This window comes from Aythya fuligula, chromosome 2 (genome assembly GCF_009819795.1).
Source record: "Aythya fuligula isolate bAytFul2 chromosome 2, bAytFul2.pri, whole genome shotgun sequence".
Lineage (NCBI taxonomy): Eukaryota > Metazoa > Chordata > Aves > Anseriformes > Anatidae > Aythya > Aythya fuligula.
In genome coordinates this window covers 20923262-20938910 of record NC_045560.1, presented here as the reverse complement: position 1 = coordinate 20938910, position 15649 = coordinate 20923262, and the positions used below count along the sequence as shown (strand labels likewise).

The 15649-nt window shown below is 36.4% G+C and overlaps 1 protein-coding gene across 1 annotated transcript; it reads left to right on the top strand.

The window, feature by feature from the left end:
- Positions 1 to 150: 150 nt before the first annotated feature.
- Positions 151 to 14884, top strand: ARL5B (ADP ribosylation factor like GTPase 5B). Its single transcript, XM_032182443.1, has 6 exons — positions 151 to 271; positions 7267 to 7327; positions 8599 to 8746; positions 11584 to 11667; positions 12872 to 13023; positions 14074 to 14884. The coding sequence occupies exons 1-6, from the start codon at positions 226 to 228 to the stop codon at positions 14120 to 14122; spliced, it is 540 nt and encodes a 179-aa protein (XP_032038334.1). The 5' UTR covers positions 151 to 225; the 3' UTR covers positions 14123 to 14884.
- The last annotated feature ends 765 nt before the right edge of the window (positions 14885 to 15649 follow it).

The following is a 15649-nucleotide window of genomic DNA, read 5'->3' as shown; positions in this document are numbered from 1 at the left end:
CCGCGGATTGGCTGGAACCCCTCTGGGCGGTGGCGGCGGCGCGGCTGTTGCCATGGCAACCAGGAGCAAGAAACCGCGGCCTGCCCCGCCCCGCCTGTTCGTTCCCGTGCGCGGTGACGCACGCGGCGCCGTGACGCGGCAGCCGTTAGGGGCGGGGTTAACGCTCGCTCCCCGTCCGCTCCGCCCCGGGGCCGCTGCGGGCCGAGCCGAGCCCCGGGGCCAGGCATGGGCCTCGTCTTCGCTAAGCTCTGGAGCCTCTTCGGGAACCAAGGTGGGCGCGGGGGGCTCCGGGCTGGGTTGGGCTGGGCTGGGTTTCTCTCAGCGCGGGGCTCCCCGGCAGCTCAGCTCGCCCCTTCCCCGCCGCTCCGTCCCGGGCGGCCTCGGGGCCTGTGAGGGGGGGGGGGGGCTCGGGCGGTGCTGGAGGCGGTGTGGGGACCCCAAAAAGCCGCCTCTGAGCCCAACGGAGCGACGGGTCCTTCCCGGTGCGCCCCGCGGAAAGGGCTCGTGCCGAGCTCGGTGGCTGCGGCTGCCGCTAGCTCGGTTACCATAAATTAAAATACGCTCCTTCATACCCGCTTATTGTATTGTAATTAATCTCGTTCCCCCAGCCTCCGTTGGTTAGGGGATGGAGTGCTCGAGCAGCTCCTCGTGTGTGCTGTTTTTCCTTGAGGCCCGGCCAGGCCGGTGGAGGTATTGTTCTCCTCAGGCTGCCAGTGCCGGCTCCGTGCCCACTCTCCATCTGTTACCTCCCGCAGCGGGGTTACTGCGGCTTTGTGGCTCGATCTCAGCACGATTTCACAAGTTGTGGGAGCAGAGCACACCCGGTGCCCCTTTAATGGCCTTGTCACCAGGAGTGAACTTCTCGGAGCCTGTAAATAGCAGAGCCGTGTCTCCGTGCCGTGCTTAGTACCATCCGACCCTCTCATACCATTTTCTCACCCCGTGGGAGTGAGGAGTAAGAGCCAAACCGTTTGTCTTCCCCTCCACTCACACGCTGTGTCCTCGCATCATTCGTGAAGCCTTCTATCAAAGTGTTCAGAATGATTACTTTCCATCTATTTGATGATTCTTGTTTTTCTCAAGTGAAAAAAAAAACATTTGAAAGGATTCAGGGTCCCCCTTACTCTCCAGAAATCTGTGAAATACTTCTTTGGTGTTTATTAAATATTGCAGTCTGCTGCTCCCTTCCTTCCCTCAAGGACTCCACCAAGATGTGGTGGAGTTCTCTGTGTGCAGAGATCTGATTAGAACATAACTTCTGGTGGCTTTTATTGCCGGTCTGTACCGTCCCCTATGATGGCAACATTTATTTTCAGGAAGGGAGTAAGAGTTACAGTTTCATTGTTTTGGTTTCTTTCTTTGTTAGTATATGACATCACTGAGTTATGTTGATTCCGTTTCGTTAGTGGGGGAAAAAGTCTTTTTTACTGTATATTTATTTCTAAAAGTTATTTTTAATGTGTTCAAAATACTAACTGTTAGTATGACGTTATTGTGGATGAGGCAGTACCATGAAATGCTTACTATTCACCTTTTATCCCAATGGGAGGGTTCATGGGGTGAGTTTTAATCATTTTTGTTTTGTTCTCTCCATTGTGGCAACTGCAGAGAGTAAAGTGAGTTTCTTTTCATGGCCAAGATTGAAATTCCACCGTAGAAAACCTCTCTTCAACAATAAATTTGTGGCCAATCTACTAGGATCCTCTAAATGCACAGTTATTTTTCCCATAATGATGATGTTAATTATAAAGGCAGTAATTACTGATTTGTTTTTGTTGTTCTTCTAGTTATGTTAAATCTAGACTTTTTTTTGGGAGATGAGTTTGGAGAATGATTCATGGACTGACCCATGAGACTCCTAGTTGAGTGGACTGGTGTGGTTAAAATCATTGTGTTTGCAAATGAGAGGGAATATTCCAAATATAAAAACAGACCCAGATGTGTGTGGAGCATGTCATCAATCAGTTCATCACAGCTAGCACGATTTGTGCTGATAGTCTGAGGTGCTTGATACTAGCAAAATGAAAGATCCAACAAAGTGAAGATTTAGAAAGTGCCATGTGGCTTCCATCGAGGAGAGGAATTGTGCCAAAGTGCTAGAAGATACAGCTCAGGAAGTCATGGCCATTTCGCTCTGGTATTAATTACACAGTGCGGTTTTACTTTATGTAAAGGTTAATAGCAGCTGAGTTGAAAATGCCAAATTTAAAAGGCATTTAATCAATAGTATCTAGACAGCTAAATACATTAAGGAAATATCAGCTGGTGAGCTAATGCTGTTAACTTACAGGAAAGAGGTAGTCAGGTAGCTTTCTCAAAAACTTGCATCTTAAGATACTAACATCTTAAAATAAGCCCCAGGCATTTTTGTGCCTCTGGTTTAAGCACAGTTAAAGTAAATGCGTGATGTACAGAAAGTTGATTTCATTCGGAATGATTTCTGCAAAGCGAAAAAAGACTCATAACGGAGACACTTCATATCCTACTAAAGCAGTGAACATCACTATTAATTTACATGTCTTCCACTTCTCTGGCAATTTGTTTCTCTTACCATTCTTTCCAATAATAAGGATGAGGTACTGGAGAAAAGGTGGAGAGACTTGATCTAACATGTTCCTATAGGCATCCAGTGATACTCTAATCTCTTCTACTGACCTCTTCTGGCAGCATTTTTCTCTTTGTATTTAACTGGTTTAGCCCTTTGTAGAGGTAGCATCTGAGTGTTTGTTTCTGCCAGGGAGCTGAGCCTGTCAGTTCTGTTCCAACTCGCCACACTTGCAATAGAGACTGTACCAGGTGGTTCACCCTATTTTGTTTGTGGTTTGGTTTGGCAAATCTGTACTGGCCCGTGATGGAAAAAAAAATAGTTGAAATGGTGCTATGTGACAATGGCCAATGATGGAAAGTTTTAGATAGGGAAAGCTTTCTTGCTTTCTCCTACTCCCCTTGCAGAATGTGCTTTCACTTCTATCACAGTGCATCAGCTACTCACCAAAACCAGTATGTAGGATTTTGGAACAAGACAAGGTGCAGTGCAGACAAGCTTATGGAATTCGAGTGATGCCTGTGCTGATCTGTGTGTGGATGACTACGAAAGAGGAAATCTAAGAGTGTCTGCCCTTAGAACAGTCTGTCAGGGAACATGTATTGTGCTGTTGTGTTTAGTAGGGTTTGTTTCCAGACTTTTTGGCAGTAGCCTTTGGACAGTAGCTTTTTTATTATTATTGTTTGTTTGGTGGTAGTAGGAATGATCAAAAGTGGTCCAGGGCCTTATTTAATCTTTTTTTATTTTTAGTGTTTTCCTGTGTTCATGCCTTTACAGTACAGACTGAAAATGGACGATTAAACATTTCTGAGCTTTTCAGCTCTCAATATGTTGGCTCTTAATCGAGGAGTAATTGAACGATGCAAACTGATGTGTAGGTATTTCTCTTATAAGAGAAACAATTGGTGTAAAAATAGATTGTTATCTTTGTTCTAGGTGACTTACTGATGGCTTCCTGATTCTTTTTCCGTGTTTTTAAAATTGTCAAAAAACATTGCCTGAGTATTGTTTTCACCTAAAATATTGTTGCCTACAGCCAATTCAAATCTAGTTACAAATTATTGTAAGTTCAAGTTGGACTTTTATTTTTAAACTCATTCTTAAGCTATGATTAAGAAAGCAAATAACACAGTCTAAGCAACATGTGGAGATATGAATAAATGGTGGAGCAACTAACTTAATGCCTGTGTCAGGACATATCTGGATAAAACTTGCTTGACTTATTCATCATTATTTGTGTAACTCTTAATGGAGGTACAAGGAAAAGAGAAGTGAGTATAGCGACCTCGATAAAGGCAACTTTTGACTCTTGCAGTACCTTATTCCTTGTGTGCATGTGTGAGTGCAGTTTTTAAGAAGTTCACATCTGTATTTTAGTTGTTTCGAATGACAGCTGCTCATAATCTTCTAGGTTGCTCTGAATAAATGCTATAGATTAAAAATAAATAAATAAATAGAAAATGCTGCTATAAGAAAAATAATGGTTGGCTCTAAATCAAGGTGGTAGAACTTCTGTAACTCCATGGGTTACTTCATTTAGGCTTGCTGGCAGTCCCCGGACCATACAGTTAGGCTAGCAGAGATCATTATCTGGAAATCCATCTGGGGTTTGATTCCGGTTACTAATGAAGTTTATAGCCAATTTTTCATTCTTGTTAGTAAGTCTGTAAATACAAGATCTATTTAACACAAGAGAACTGCTTGAATACAAGATTCAAAGGCAGCTTTTCACTTAGTGTGCATAATGCATTCTTATGCTGAAAATTTCTGGTAAAGTTCTGTTCCTCCTGCCTTCTCTTTAGCAAACTTCCATCTGCCTTCAGTTTTGAAGCCTCTAAGATGTTTTTTTCTTAGCAACTGGACAGTGCTGTTTGGTGCCTGATAATGATCAGTACTCTTTCCCTCACTGATTTCTTCCAAATACAGAATCTTGCCCATCACTAAAGTATTTAGCCTTTTGTTTTTCTTTGTGGTTTTATTTTTTTTCAAGTTAGAGGAAGAGGCAAAAACACTAACAGAATCTTCAGTTTCAGATCCTTTTACAAAACCCTTATGTAGGGGAATATATAAGAATAAGTGAAGAGAAGAGCATATTATGTCTGTCTTCTGACATCTGCAAGATCATAACTTTCCTGTTATGTTGTAATATTGAACTGTCAGCAGTTTTTTTTAACAATACCACTTAGATACATTTTTTAACAACTGCCCAAGAAAGGTTAATAATAACGGAATTCTTTGGATTCTTTCAAGTAGCCTGTCTTTTTTTTTTTTTTTAATGTGCTTGCTTTCTTCTTCTAATTTCTACTGCATTTTTTTCCTCTTTCTACCTGATTTATAAAGACTCTGCTCTTCTACTGTGGCAACTATCTTAGGGATTTTCTTCTTCCATTGCCAAGACCATAGTGAACTGGGAAGATATTCAGGAGTACAGCCCAAACTGATACCAATACCAGCCAGTATAAGAAACTTGGGTTAGTCTCGAAGTACAAAACACAAAGAGCATAAATCGGAGCCTGTGATTTACCCCATAATCATCCTTCCTCTTAAATGAAGCATCTGCCTTCAACTTGTTGCTCTTGTAAACAAGTACTTGTTAAAGCTTTGTTCTGTCTTAGTATAACAATTTTTAAGGTCATGTGTTTATCTGTTAATGTATGCGTACAAGTAAAAATTGTTGTCTAACCAAACTAGACAGAAATTCAACTTCTCTGTTTGTAAGTGAAGAGATTTTTGTTAGCATAGATGACAGTTCTGAAAGCAATGAGTTGTTCCAATTTTAATAAAAGGTGGAGACAGCTATTTGCATAAGATATTGATGCTTTAATCTCATTAATTTTATCCTCACCTCATTAATTAATACTTGTATGACTTCCTTGTATGTGGATGTTGAGTTACTGTATAAAATGCTATTTGACTACAGAGCTAAGCTGTGCGTGTCATCATGCTCCCCCAGCCATCCCTTTCCCAATTAGAGTTGAATCATTTGCATATTGGTGGCTTTTAAAAAATCGTCTGACTGGGGAAAAATACTTTTATTTTTTTCTTACTTTCAGTAGGCTGGTACCATTTAATCATTCCTAAGCGAGGCTCTGGATTCTGATGTAAATGTGGGAAAGAGCAGATGTAATGTTACTAAATTTTTGTTTTGTTTTTGTTTTCTGGTTGGTTGGTTTCTTTTCCTTCTTGAAAGTAATGCAAACAGAGTGTTGCGAAATTAGTCATATTCCAGACAATAGTTGAAAAATATGGTTGTTTTGAAAACAACAGACGGGTATTTCTGTGTTTAAACTTTGAAAGCCCTTTTAACTGTACTGAATTTGGAGAAGAAAAGGAGAGTCTAGCTATGTGGAATGTTTTATTAACGTTGAAAGCAGAGAGGATTTCATACTACTTATATATCAAGGAAGATTATTAATCAGTTGTGCTGCTTTTTCTGGTTGTATTGCTGGACTTAAGGCTAGGGTAAGGTATTTCCTTAGGATACGTTGGCAGGATGTAACAGTACAGAAATCAATATGGGGAAGTATGTTTCAACGTGTGTTAGGGCCATGTCTCTTAACAAAACTTCTAAAAGTCCAAAGGAATTTACTAAAATCCCTTTCAGTATGAAAAACCGGAATATACATTAATAGATCTACATCTTAACAAATTCCTTATTCTTCCTTAGACTACTCACTTGTGGATAAAAAAAACCTACCACCTTGATATTTGATAGACCTTTTAGTAATTTGTGGTAGTCTTGTAGATTTGAAAATGGTGTTTTAGAGGAAATCTCTGAGCTGTTAAGCAAGTTTTATTTTGGAATAAGTGCTTTTAGAATTTTAAATATGACCCCTTGTGAGTGAGCCTGTTCACAAGCTTTTTGTGTGAGTTTTGCTTCTGGTATCTATTTGTAGCTTCTCTCTGCTCTCAAGTGATTTGCATCTTTTGTCAGTAGGCAAATTGGTATCTTCTGACTTCTGGCATGTATCAAAAAAAAACATGTTGTAATTGACTGGGCTGTTGTATTTGAAATTCTAAAAAGGATTAAATACAGAGAAATGGATAAGTTCTGGAGTTAGTTTGTTTGTTACCCCAATGCTTGGAAAAATAACATTGCAGCATTTGGGAGATAGCTGTTATATAAGCAGAACTTTTCAGCTCAGAACTTGAGTGTTGGAATTTGTGATCTATTGGAAATAGAGCTTCCTCTTTGTACCACAAAAATGATGGTGGTGTGGTCCCTTAACTAATGGTTATTGTTTAGCCTTGTGTTTTAGGCTAATGTTTTCTGCACACTTTGGATTTGCTTTGCATCATTGAGAAACAGACTCATATTCTGTAGAAAACTAGCTCTTTATTCTCAATAACTGGTGGTTTGCTAAGATTTGGCTTTGATGTACTGTAAATTTTATTTTGGATGTTTGCTCATCTTCGTAAGAGAAGATACTGATACGAGTTAAATTATTTTCCTCGTATTTTTCATTCTTTCCTTTTTTTAATGGAGTCATGCTAGTAATTCTTCCTTTATGAAGACTTCCAATACTGACTTGTCCTTAAACTGTAGTCTTAAGAGAAGATGAAGCTTTGTCGATTTTTTTTTTCCCTAAAAGCCATCACAATGTATTTAGACCAAAAAGCCGTTACTTTCTTAAGTAAGAAAAAGTGATTAACCAGAATTGTAATTATTGCTGTTTCTGCTAGTTTATTCTTGTCTTTTTTTTTTTTTTCTGTGTACGCAGAGCACAAAGTAATCATAGTGGGACTTGATAATGCTGGAAAGACTACAATTCTTTACCAGTTGTAAGTATACAAATTACTCTTTTTTTTTTGTTTTACTAGTTGTCATTGATTTAATAATTGAAAATTCAGGTTTGGAACCTGGCAGAAAGTCTAGGGGTGCGGTAGGTTGCAGTTTGTATGTGAATGGTGTTAGTTCTTCTAAACATACTTAGATTTAGTATTGAAATGCTAAGTGGAAGAACTGAAATATTTTAAAACTGAATTGTAAATCAATTGAATAACAAAATTTCACATACAAGCACATGTAAAATTCATGCACATGTAAAGTATCAAAGCCTATTTTTATTGGTAAACTTTGAAAAAATAATTTGACTGAGAACGGCAGAGAAGAAAGTGATTTTTATGTTAATGGGAGTTCTAGCCACTGTGCAAAATCCATAAATGTTTCCAAAGGTTTTCTTGTTCCAGTGGCTAAAATCTGTGATGGAAGTTTTCCTCAGAATAGTATTTCAACTTGCCTAGGTCCAACCATAAACTTTTTAAATAGCATCATTGCAATGTATCATATCACCCTCAAATCTTGCAAGCGTTGCAGGAGTGTCTGTGATAAATACAAGAATATTGACAGGTACATAGTTAACGTTGTAATTATGGAGAAGGAGGAGTGCATAATGAAATGTCTATCTATATATTTAGATATGAAAGTAGCAAAGGTTATTTTCCCAAAAAACACTTTAAACTCTTTGTCAATATTTAACGGTAGCTAAAAATTTCTCAGTTCTAAGTAAACAAGCAGTCCTTCAGAATTTATTTAGTTATCAAATTGCTAAGTTGAATGCTCTTCTAAAATTATATCCTGGTTTGCATTTTGCATGGTTAATTGCTCTCCTTATTTGTGATCTTCAGAAAGGTGACTTCTCATTTTGAAATTAGAGCATTTTAAGAACCTAATTTATCTAAAAAGTTATTTGAAAAATGTCTTATTAAAAAAGATGACACTGTTAAAATGCATATGCTTATGCTTAGTTATAAACGTTTTATATGCTTATTTTGTATTGTTGATCTCTACAATCTGCTACAAAAACAAGTACATTTGAATTTTGTCAACCACTAAATTCATATTAGTGAAAAAAAGGTTAGTTTAAATAACAGCTCTTAAATATTTTATTTCCATAGAAATTCATATGTATAGATTGTTGAGAAGTGACTTTTTTAAGTTTTCATCAGAGCTAGAAATATTTTTTTCTGCAACAAATTTGTTGTGATTGAGCTGTGACAAGCCTTGTGAATTTTATTGGCTGGTCTTCATGATGTTATGTTGTTTCCTTTAGCTTAATGAATGAAGTGGTTCATACTTCTCCAACCATAGGAAGCAATGTAGAAGAAATAGTGGTGAAAAACACCCATTTCTTAATGTGGGATATTGGAGGACAAGAATCGTTACGGTCATCGTGGAATACCTATTATTCGAACACAGAGGTATGAGAAGCTACTTTTAAGTATGCAAATTTAATAAGCTTAAAATTATTTTTTTTAAGAGAAACATTGGTAGATTTTTATCAAGTTTGTAGTTGTATTGTTTAAGTCTAATGTGTTTGGTATGCAGCCAATTTCCTGGTAATATTTTAAGTATTTTTCATGTTTACTTTAATGTTGTTTGATCTGTGGTATAAACTGTGGAGTTAGACTTCTGTCATAGGCAATCGAAAAAATAAGAAAAAAAAAACACAAAAAAATAAATTGAGTTATTGCATATTTTTTGAGTGGATTTTAAAGCAAATTTTTCCATGTACTCCTCAAGTTCAGTGAGGGTATGCAATGGTTAACCTGGCTTCTGTACATCCAGGCTGAAGTGGTTCTGAAGTAATGATAACTAAAGATAAAGAGCAAAATTTTATCTAGGCAGCAGTATTTAAAGTTCGTCAGCTTGTGGCTTTTATCTAAAGGATAAAGGAAAACCTAACTGCAGTACTCATGAGGTATTGATGAAGCTGCTATTGCTTGAAAGGATGGAGTAGAATTCATCAACTGCTGTTTCTTTGCCAAAAGGTTATGAACACAACATGCACTTATATAGTAAGGCTACAGAAATTTTACCTTGATGTAAAGGGTTTTAAACTTTTTTTTTTTACCATTTCTACTAACAAAATAGAGATGCTTTGTAGATGTTATGTAAACCTTACGTGAAAATAAGTGTAGTGTTTTTTTTGCTGTATCCCCCTCTTTGAGAGAGGAGAGGTTAGAGTGATCCAATCCAGATGTTCAGAAACTTTTCATGTATTAAAAGCCTGGTGATAACATCTCAATCTTCAGCTCTAGTATTTTAAGCTTACTTTTAATTTTATCTGGAAAAGTATGGGTACATGTCATACAAATACGCAAGAGGGTGAAGAACATCTGTGAGTAATATCTGGCAGATAAGTTTTTGACATTTGTTCATTGAATATTCTTTGATTTTTGGAATTTGAGTAGACCTGTGTCTTAGTTCTTTTTTTTGATCCTTTTGGAGATGATCTCCATTATGTTCTGCATAGTAAGCGTGTGAAATCCAACACTTTCTAGCATTTGGAAAGAATTTATCAGCTTTGTCAGCTGGAAACAGCTGAAGAAAAGGGTCTGTTTGGTATGCTAATCCTAGCATCCCTGTTATGAATAATTGCTATACTGTTCCTCCTCATCTGCTAGACATCTCAAAGCCACAGCAGCATTAAATTGACTTAGTATTTCATAGTTTGTGGTCATTTTCAATGGGCAATGAATCTTCTTATTTTTTTTTTTAAGGCACAGTGATTTGGAGCATATGTTGGAGAATTGTAACGGTGACTTCTAGTCCTCCTTTTTTGTTACCGACTCACGTGCAGCTTTTATGTGTCTTTTCTCTCTTATTCAGCAATTGAAGCAATCTAAAGGAAATCTTTGGAATGGTGGAAAAAATTGTAGAGCATACCTATTATTTAGTTTCAACTTAACTTGATTGATTCTGCAATTCTATTTTAAGAGAGAGCCCAGGATTTGCAGGGAGCTCTCATGGATAAGTTATTCGCAGGGAGAAAAGCAAAAGGAAAGACAGTAGAAGAGAAAAAGGGATGGCAAAATATTCCCAGTGGAGAGCTGGGAAGGGAAGCAATGGAGACTCTCAGATGAATGTCATCTCCTGTGTTTCCTCTCCAGTGCAGCATGTGTTCCCTGTAATTCTTTTATTACAGTAGCTGTATAATTTTTATAAGATTCCCTCTTGATCTCTTTACTGGTTGCTGCAACCTATGAGGCTATTTGAGCAGCTCAATGTGTACTCTGGTCAGGGCAAGTGCTGAACACTGATCAGTTGTTATAGTTCGTGTATGCACACTATTGCATAATGTTTACAAGCTGTTTAAGTGTATCTAACTTACTATGTAACACTATTTTTTTTTCCCCTTCTAGTGTAAGTATATAATTATATAGCCTTTTAGTATAAGGCTGTGAATTAAAATACACCAAAAAAAAAAAGAAAGAAACTGGGGTTAAAAGAGTCATTTTCACACTAGTGACAATTGCCTCCCATGGAAAATTTGATGTGCCATTTGATATGCCTAGCAGTGTTAAAGGATTCACAAGTGCCTGACCATGAGAATAATGCCACTTGGAAGAACATTAAGGGTCAAATCAGTGCCATAGCTGTCTCCAAATGCCTAGGTAGAAGGGTGCAAAGTTGTGAGAGGCCAACTTTGCATTACAGAGGTTAAGGTGTTGCACTGTAATGCTAAGCCCTCCAGGTACATAGCTTTCTGAGGTCTGATGTAGGACTTTGAAATCAGTTCTCTTAAGCCTTGTGAGGGTGGTGATCGTAGATTGTTAAAAGTCTTTTTTGTTTTTTTAAATATGGAGTTTCGATTTCAGTTTTGTTTTCCTGAGTACAGGAGCAGTAGTAGACTTAGCTGTTTTCATTGATAACTTTGTAGCAATTTTGTAATCCATGTTTTAAGTGTGATCCATGATCTGCAGGTACTTTTGGTACCTACATCACTGTTTTGTGTATGATGTGGGGGCTGAAAATCAAGCCTGGTGATTTAAGTGTGGTACATAAAAGTAGAGCTTAATAGCAGTGCTGAAATGTATAAGCAATATATGTTTTTTTTAAAAAACTATAATCTATATATAGGATTCCTGGGGCACTGACAAAAGGCTGTAACAATAAACTTCTTGCTCTATTTTTTTTAATGTGCTCTGAAAGTGTGTGTCTTGCATACAACGACGTGGTAGTGATCACTTGAAAATGTACTTTCTATAACTTACGCTTTGTACTTTACATATTATACTATTGTTTTTTTCCCTAGTTCATCATTCTGGTTGTTGACAGCATTGACAGAGAGCGACTTTCTATTACAAAAGAGGAACTTTATAGAATGCTGGCTCATGAGGTAAAGTAGGGGGTTGGGATAATTGTTTCCCTTTGTTGTGATCAGTCAAATAGCACTACATGCTTCCTATATTTACAGAAGTTACACTGTCACAGAAAAGTTGAGCTTAAATGTGCATGCATGTTGACTGTTTTGAAACCATATGAATTATAAATGAACAGTGAAAGCTATCATGAAGCACTCTAGTAATAGTAGGGCTTGCTTGATTGTAATCAAAAATTTGAGTGATTTACAATGTTTCAAATGAATGTGTTTTTACTTTAAAGTTCATTAATCTGGTTTGGATTTGGTAGTAAGGAGCAAACATATTACCTAAAAAGAAGGAAATGAGACTTCTTGTGAAATTTTTTTTTTGTAATTAGTTTCCAGTGTTATAAGATCAGAAGATTGTGAACTATTATCTCTTGAAAACAATCAGTAGGCCTCAAATGTAATAAGTACTACTTGTGAGTTTTCATCTTTGGATCCTAAAGGTTTATTGTTTTTCTCTTAATGGAGAAATTGTCTCCAAATTTAATATACAATTTAAATATGTTAAACACTTTAATTAAATCTGCCAGCTGCCTGCATTTTGGATTTGTTTTCCCTCTTCTACTCCTAAAACCATGCAGCCCAGTTTGTTTCATTGCATTGTGGAATCCTAATTTCCATACAGAAACAAAACAACTTTTTATTAGCTTCTGTTTTTCCTAAAGCTGCTGTGGCATTATTAGAGCTCCCTTTTTGGAACAGCAGTAAAGTTTTTTTTTTAATTGTTACTGTTTTAATTACTACAGAAATTGCTTAATGAAGTGGAAAGTAATTTCAAGGGAATGATATCTAGCAGGGTTTTCTATTTGAGTAGCATCTAATACATTTTCTTGAATGTTTATCCAGTAATAAATCCACTGTCTGGATGGTTTAGAGCTCTGTGAAGTGATGTTAACAAGACTTTCTTTAGTTAACATAACGAGCATATGGACAAAACCAAAAGGGTAGTAGTATAATACATTATAATTTGATTCCCTGTGGTGAACACTTCTAAATAAATTGGTCTCTTCAGTATTAATGTAATTGTTTTTTAATGCAGTAAGGCTGTTAAAACTACCTGTTACTGTGTAATTGCATACAAGCTAATCTACTTTTTTTTGAGACATTCAGTTAACGCAATAGCCTGTTAGTTCTATATAATAACTTTTTTATGAATACTTTGAACTACTTCTAGGATTTACGGAAAGCTGCAGTTCTCATCTTTGCAAACAAGCAGGACATGAAAGGCTGCATGACAGCTGCTGAGATATCTACATACCTCACCCTTAGCTCCATAAAGGATCACCCATGGCACATTCAGTCCTGTTGTGCTTTGACAGGAGAAGGGTAAATGTTTACTGTTTAAGTACAATAATATATGGTAAATGAAAACACGCATTTTTCATTGTCTTTTAAAGCAGTATTCTAGTATTTTTTTTTACCAGTATTCCAGTGTTTTTCTAGTGTTTTTCAGTTTTTTTCAGCTGTGCTATATATACAGCCTTTACAATAATATAACATTTTTGTGGCATCACCAATTATTTCACAAACATCAGTTCAGAAACGTTAGTCGTCCTAGGCTGCTTCTTTTTTTTTTTTCCCATAAGAAACCTTGAATAATTAGAACTCCTAAAACTGTGATATCATTGAGACCAACTTATCCAAACAAACAAAGGAAAACACAATAAACGACTAAGAGTAAAATCACTGAGTGATCCTCTTCAGGATGAACTGAGAATAATCTAAGGAGATTAGCACCATGACAGGGAAGCTGGCCTTCTTTGGTAAATCATAATTTACTTTAAAAAGGTGAAGTTAAAGGTGGTGTAGACTAGGTAATTGAATCCCTAGCAAATCAAAGGGAATCCTGTCTTTTGAAATGGAAAGCCTTTAAATAGAGATGCAAAAGGAGTGAGCAAGCAAATTAGATCCCATGTGATCCTGTTGTTCATTATAGACATGCTTACATTTTTTTTTAATGGTATTGTGGAATTCGTGATACACTGCCTTTTTTTTTTTTTTTTGATCCAATTCAGTCTGGGTAACTGAGCTTTTGTCTTTTAGTCTTGGAGTGAAAAGATCTAGTGTTCAGTTAGGCAGTTTCTCATGATCTGGTTCTATGTACTTCTGAGTAAGCAAATTAAAAGTAGCATGTTCTAGATTTAGAACAAACATTGAAAAAGTGCCAAGCTTCGATAAAATAGCATGTTTGACCAGCTTCTTATGGCTAAAGCCTAAGTGGACTTAATTTAAAACACTGTGTATTCTGTTCATGTTTCATTACCCATTCCAGATGATTTTTAATTTTAAGCAAATGATTTTAGCTGTAAGAGAAGTAGAAAACACTTTTAAGATGTTGCAAGATCTAGTACTATATAATATCTCTTTATTTTTCAGATTATGCCAAGGCTTGGAGTGGATGACCTCCCGTATTGGAGTGAGATAGCTTTTTTCCAAAAGAAGAGACTTCTATTTATCCTGTGAACATGTACATTTTTCTGTACTTCTGGCTGCTGAGCCAGTGACCATGTTTAATTTATATCAGCCAATCTCCAAGCTGTACTTGAATCAAGTGCAGTTGAACTTGAAACACAAAGTATTTTCTTAACCTTTTTTTAATACACTAATCTTCAGCTGGATGGACATATATGAATCTGTTTTTAAGCATTTAAATTCCTCTATGTATTCTAACTTTTTCAATGATAGCTTTATAAAATCTGTTTTGTCATTGTCAAAATTTCATACTTCCTCTTTCTAAAAAGTTTCTATAACTTACTAACATAATAAATCAACATAGTTTGTTTAATAATGAAAAAGTAGTGAGTAGTTTGACTGTACTCTGGCATAGTTTTTAGTCTCCAAGGATAACCATGGGGGACTAAAAAACATTCAGTTGGGCTTCCTGGAACATCGGCAGAGTTGTAGCCAGCACTAGCTATGAATGCAAAAATTTAAATACTGAATGAGTTAGTTATAGTCAATAATTAAAGTAGCTTTTAACCTAGTATATAATTGAATTTCTGCCTTAAAAGAAATCTGTCCTTCTCATTTTGTCTAAGTAATTCTAGGTTATGACTCTTTCACCTGAAAACAGATCTCTGCACAGTGGTTAACATTCTTTTGTTATTAAGTGTTGGTTTATTCACTTAGACTTCAAATACCATTTTTAAAAATAAACCTCTTGGTAATTAAATTTGGAATCATGGCAGACAGTGTTATGTGTAATCTGTTAAAATTTTAAATGCTGTACATACATGAGCCTTCCTCACCTTTTATTGAGAGTGCTGTTTTCTAAATGAATGTAAAATCAAAAGGGAAGCCAGATTTATAAACAGAACAGAATCATGGTGCTGTATCTGTGGATTTGAGAATGAAGCTGAACTTGACCTTATTTACATACTATCAAATCTAAATGTTTTTAGATTCCATTGCATGGAAAATATTTTGCCTTATATTTGTTTTTACTGTTATTTGCAGGATTAGAGACCTTCTGATTTTGTGGTTTGAGTTACTCATTCACCTTAACTTTATGAACTGGAAGCAGAAAAAGTCGAGAACTTCCAGTTAAAAAAAAAAAAAAAAAAGGTGGTAAAAGATTGGACCTAGTAACTTGTAATTCAATTTGAAGATGAAAGATGATGATAGATCTGGAAAGAGAATCTGAAACAACAGATTCTGTGTTAATTGATCATATTGGACACACAAAATGCAAATTGGGGGGGGGATCAATACTAGACATCCATTTCCAAGAGAAATCCAGCTAGCAATGAGATGTCTAACCTACATAAATGCTTAAAGTACACAAAAGCACCTTTCTGCACTTCTATATGCGTGAACATGGGGCATGGTCACTAGGAAAAAATTCTAATTGACTACAGTCCTTTAATGACAAAATGTTTTTGATGAATTTTGTTTTAATAATTCAAGCACACTGAGTTTTTAATAAAATTTTAAGTTTTGTAAATTTTCAATA

Bases quoted from the DNA above. Each gene is read 5' to 3' on its own strand.
- ARL5B (XM_032182443.1), top strand. From the start codon at position 226: ATGGGCCTCGTCTTCGCTAAGCTCTGGAGCCTCTTCGGGAACCAAG. The intron at 7,328-8,598 runs GTAAGTATACAA...TGTTTCCTTTAG, and splicing joins ACTACAATTCTTTACCAGTT to CTTAATGAATGAAGTGGTTC. The intron at 8,747-11,583 runs GTATGAGAAGCT...TTTTTTCCCTAG, and splicing joins CCTATTATTCGAACACAGAG to TTCATCATTCTGGTTGTTGA.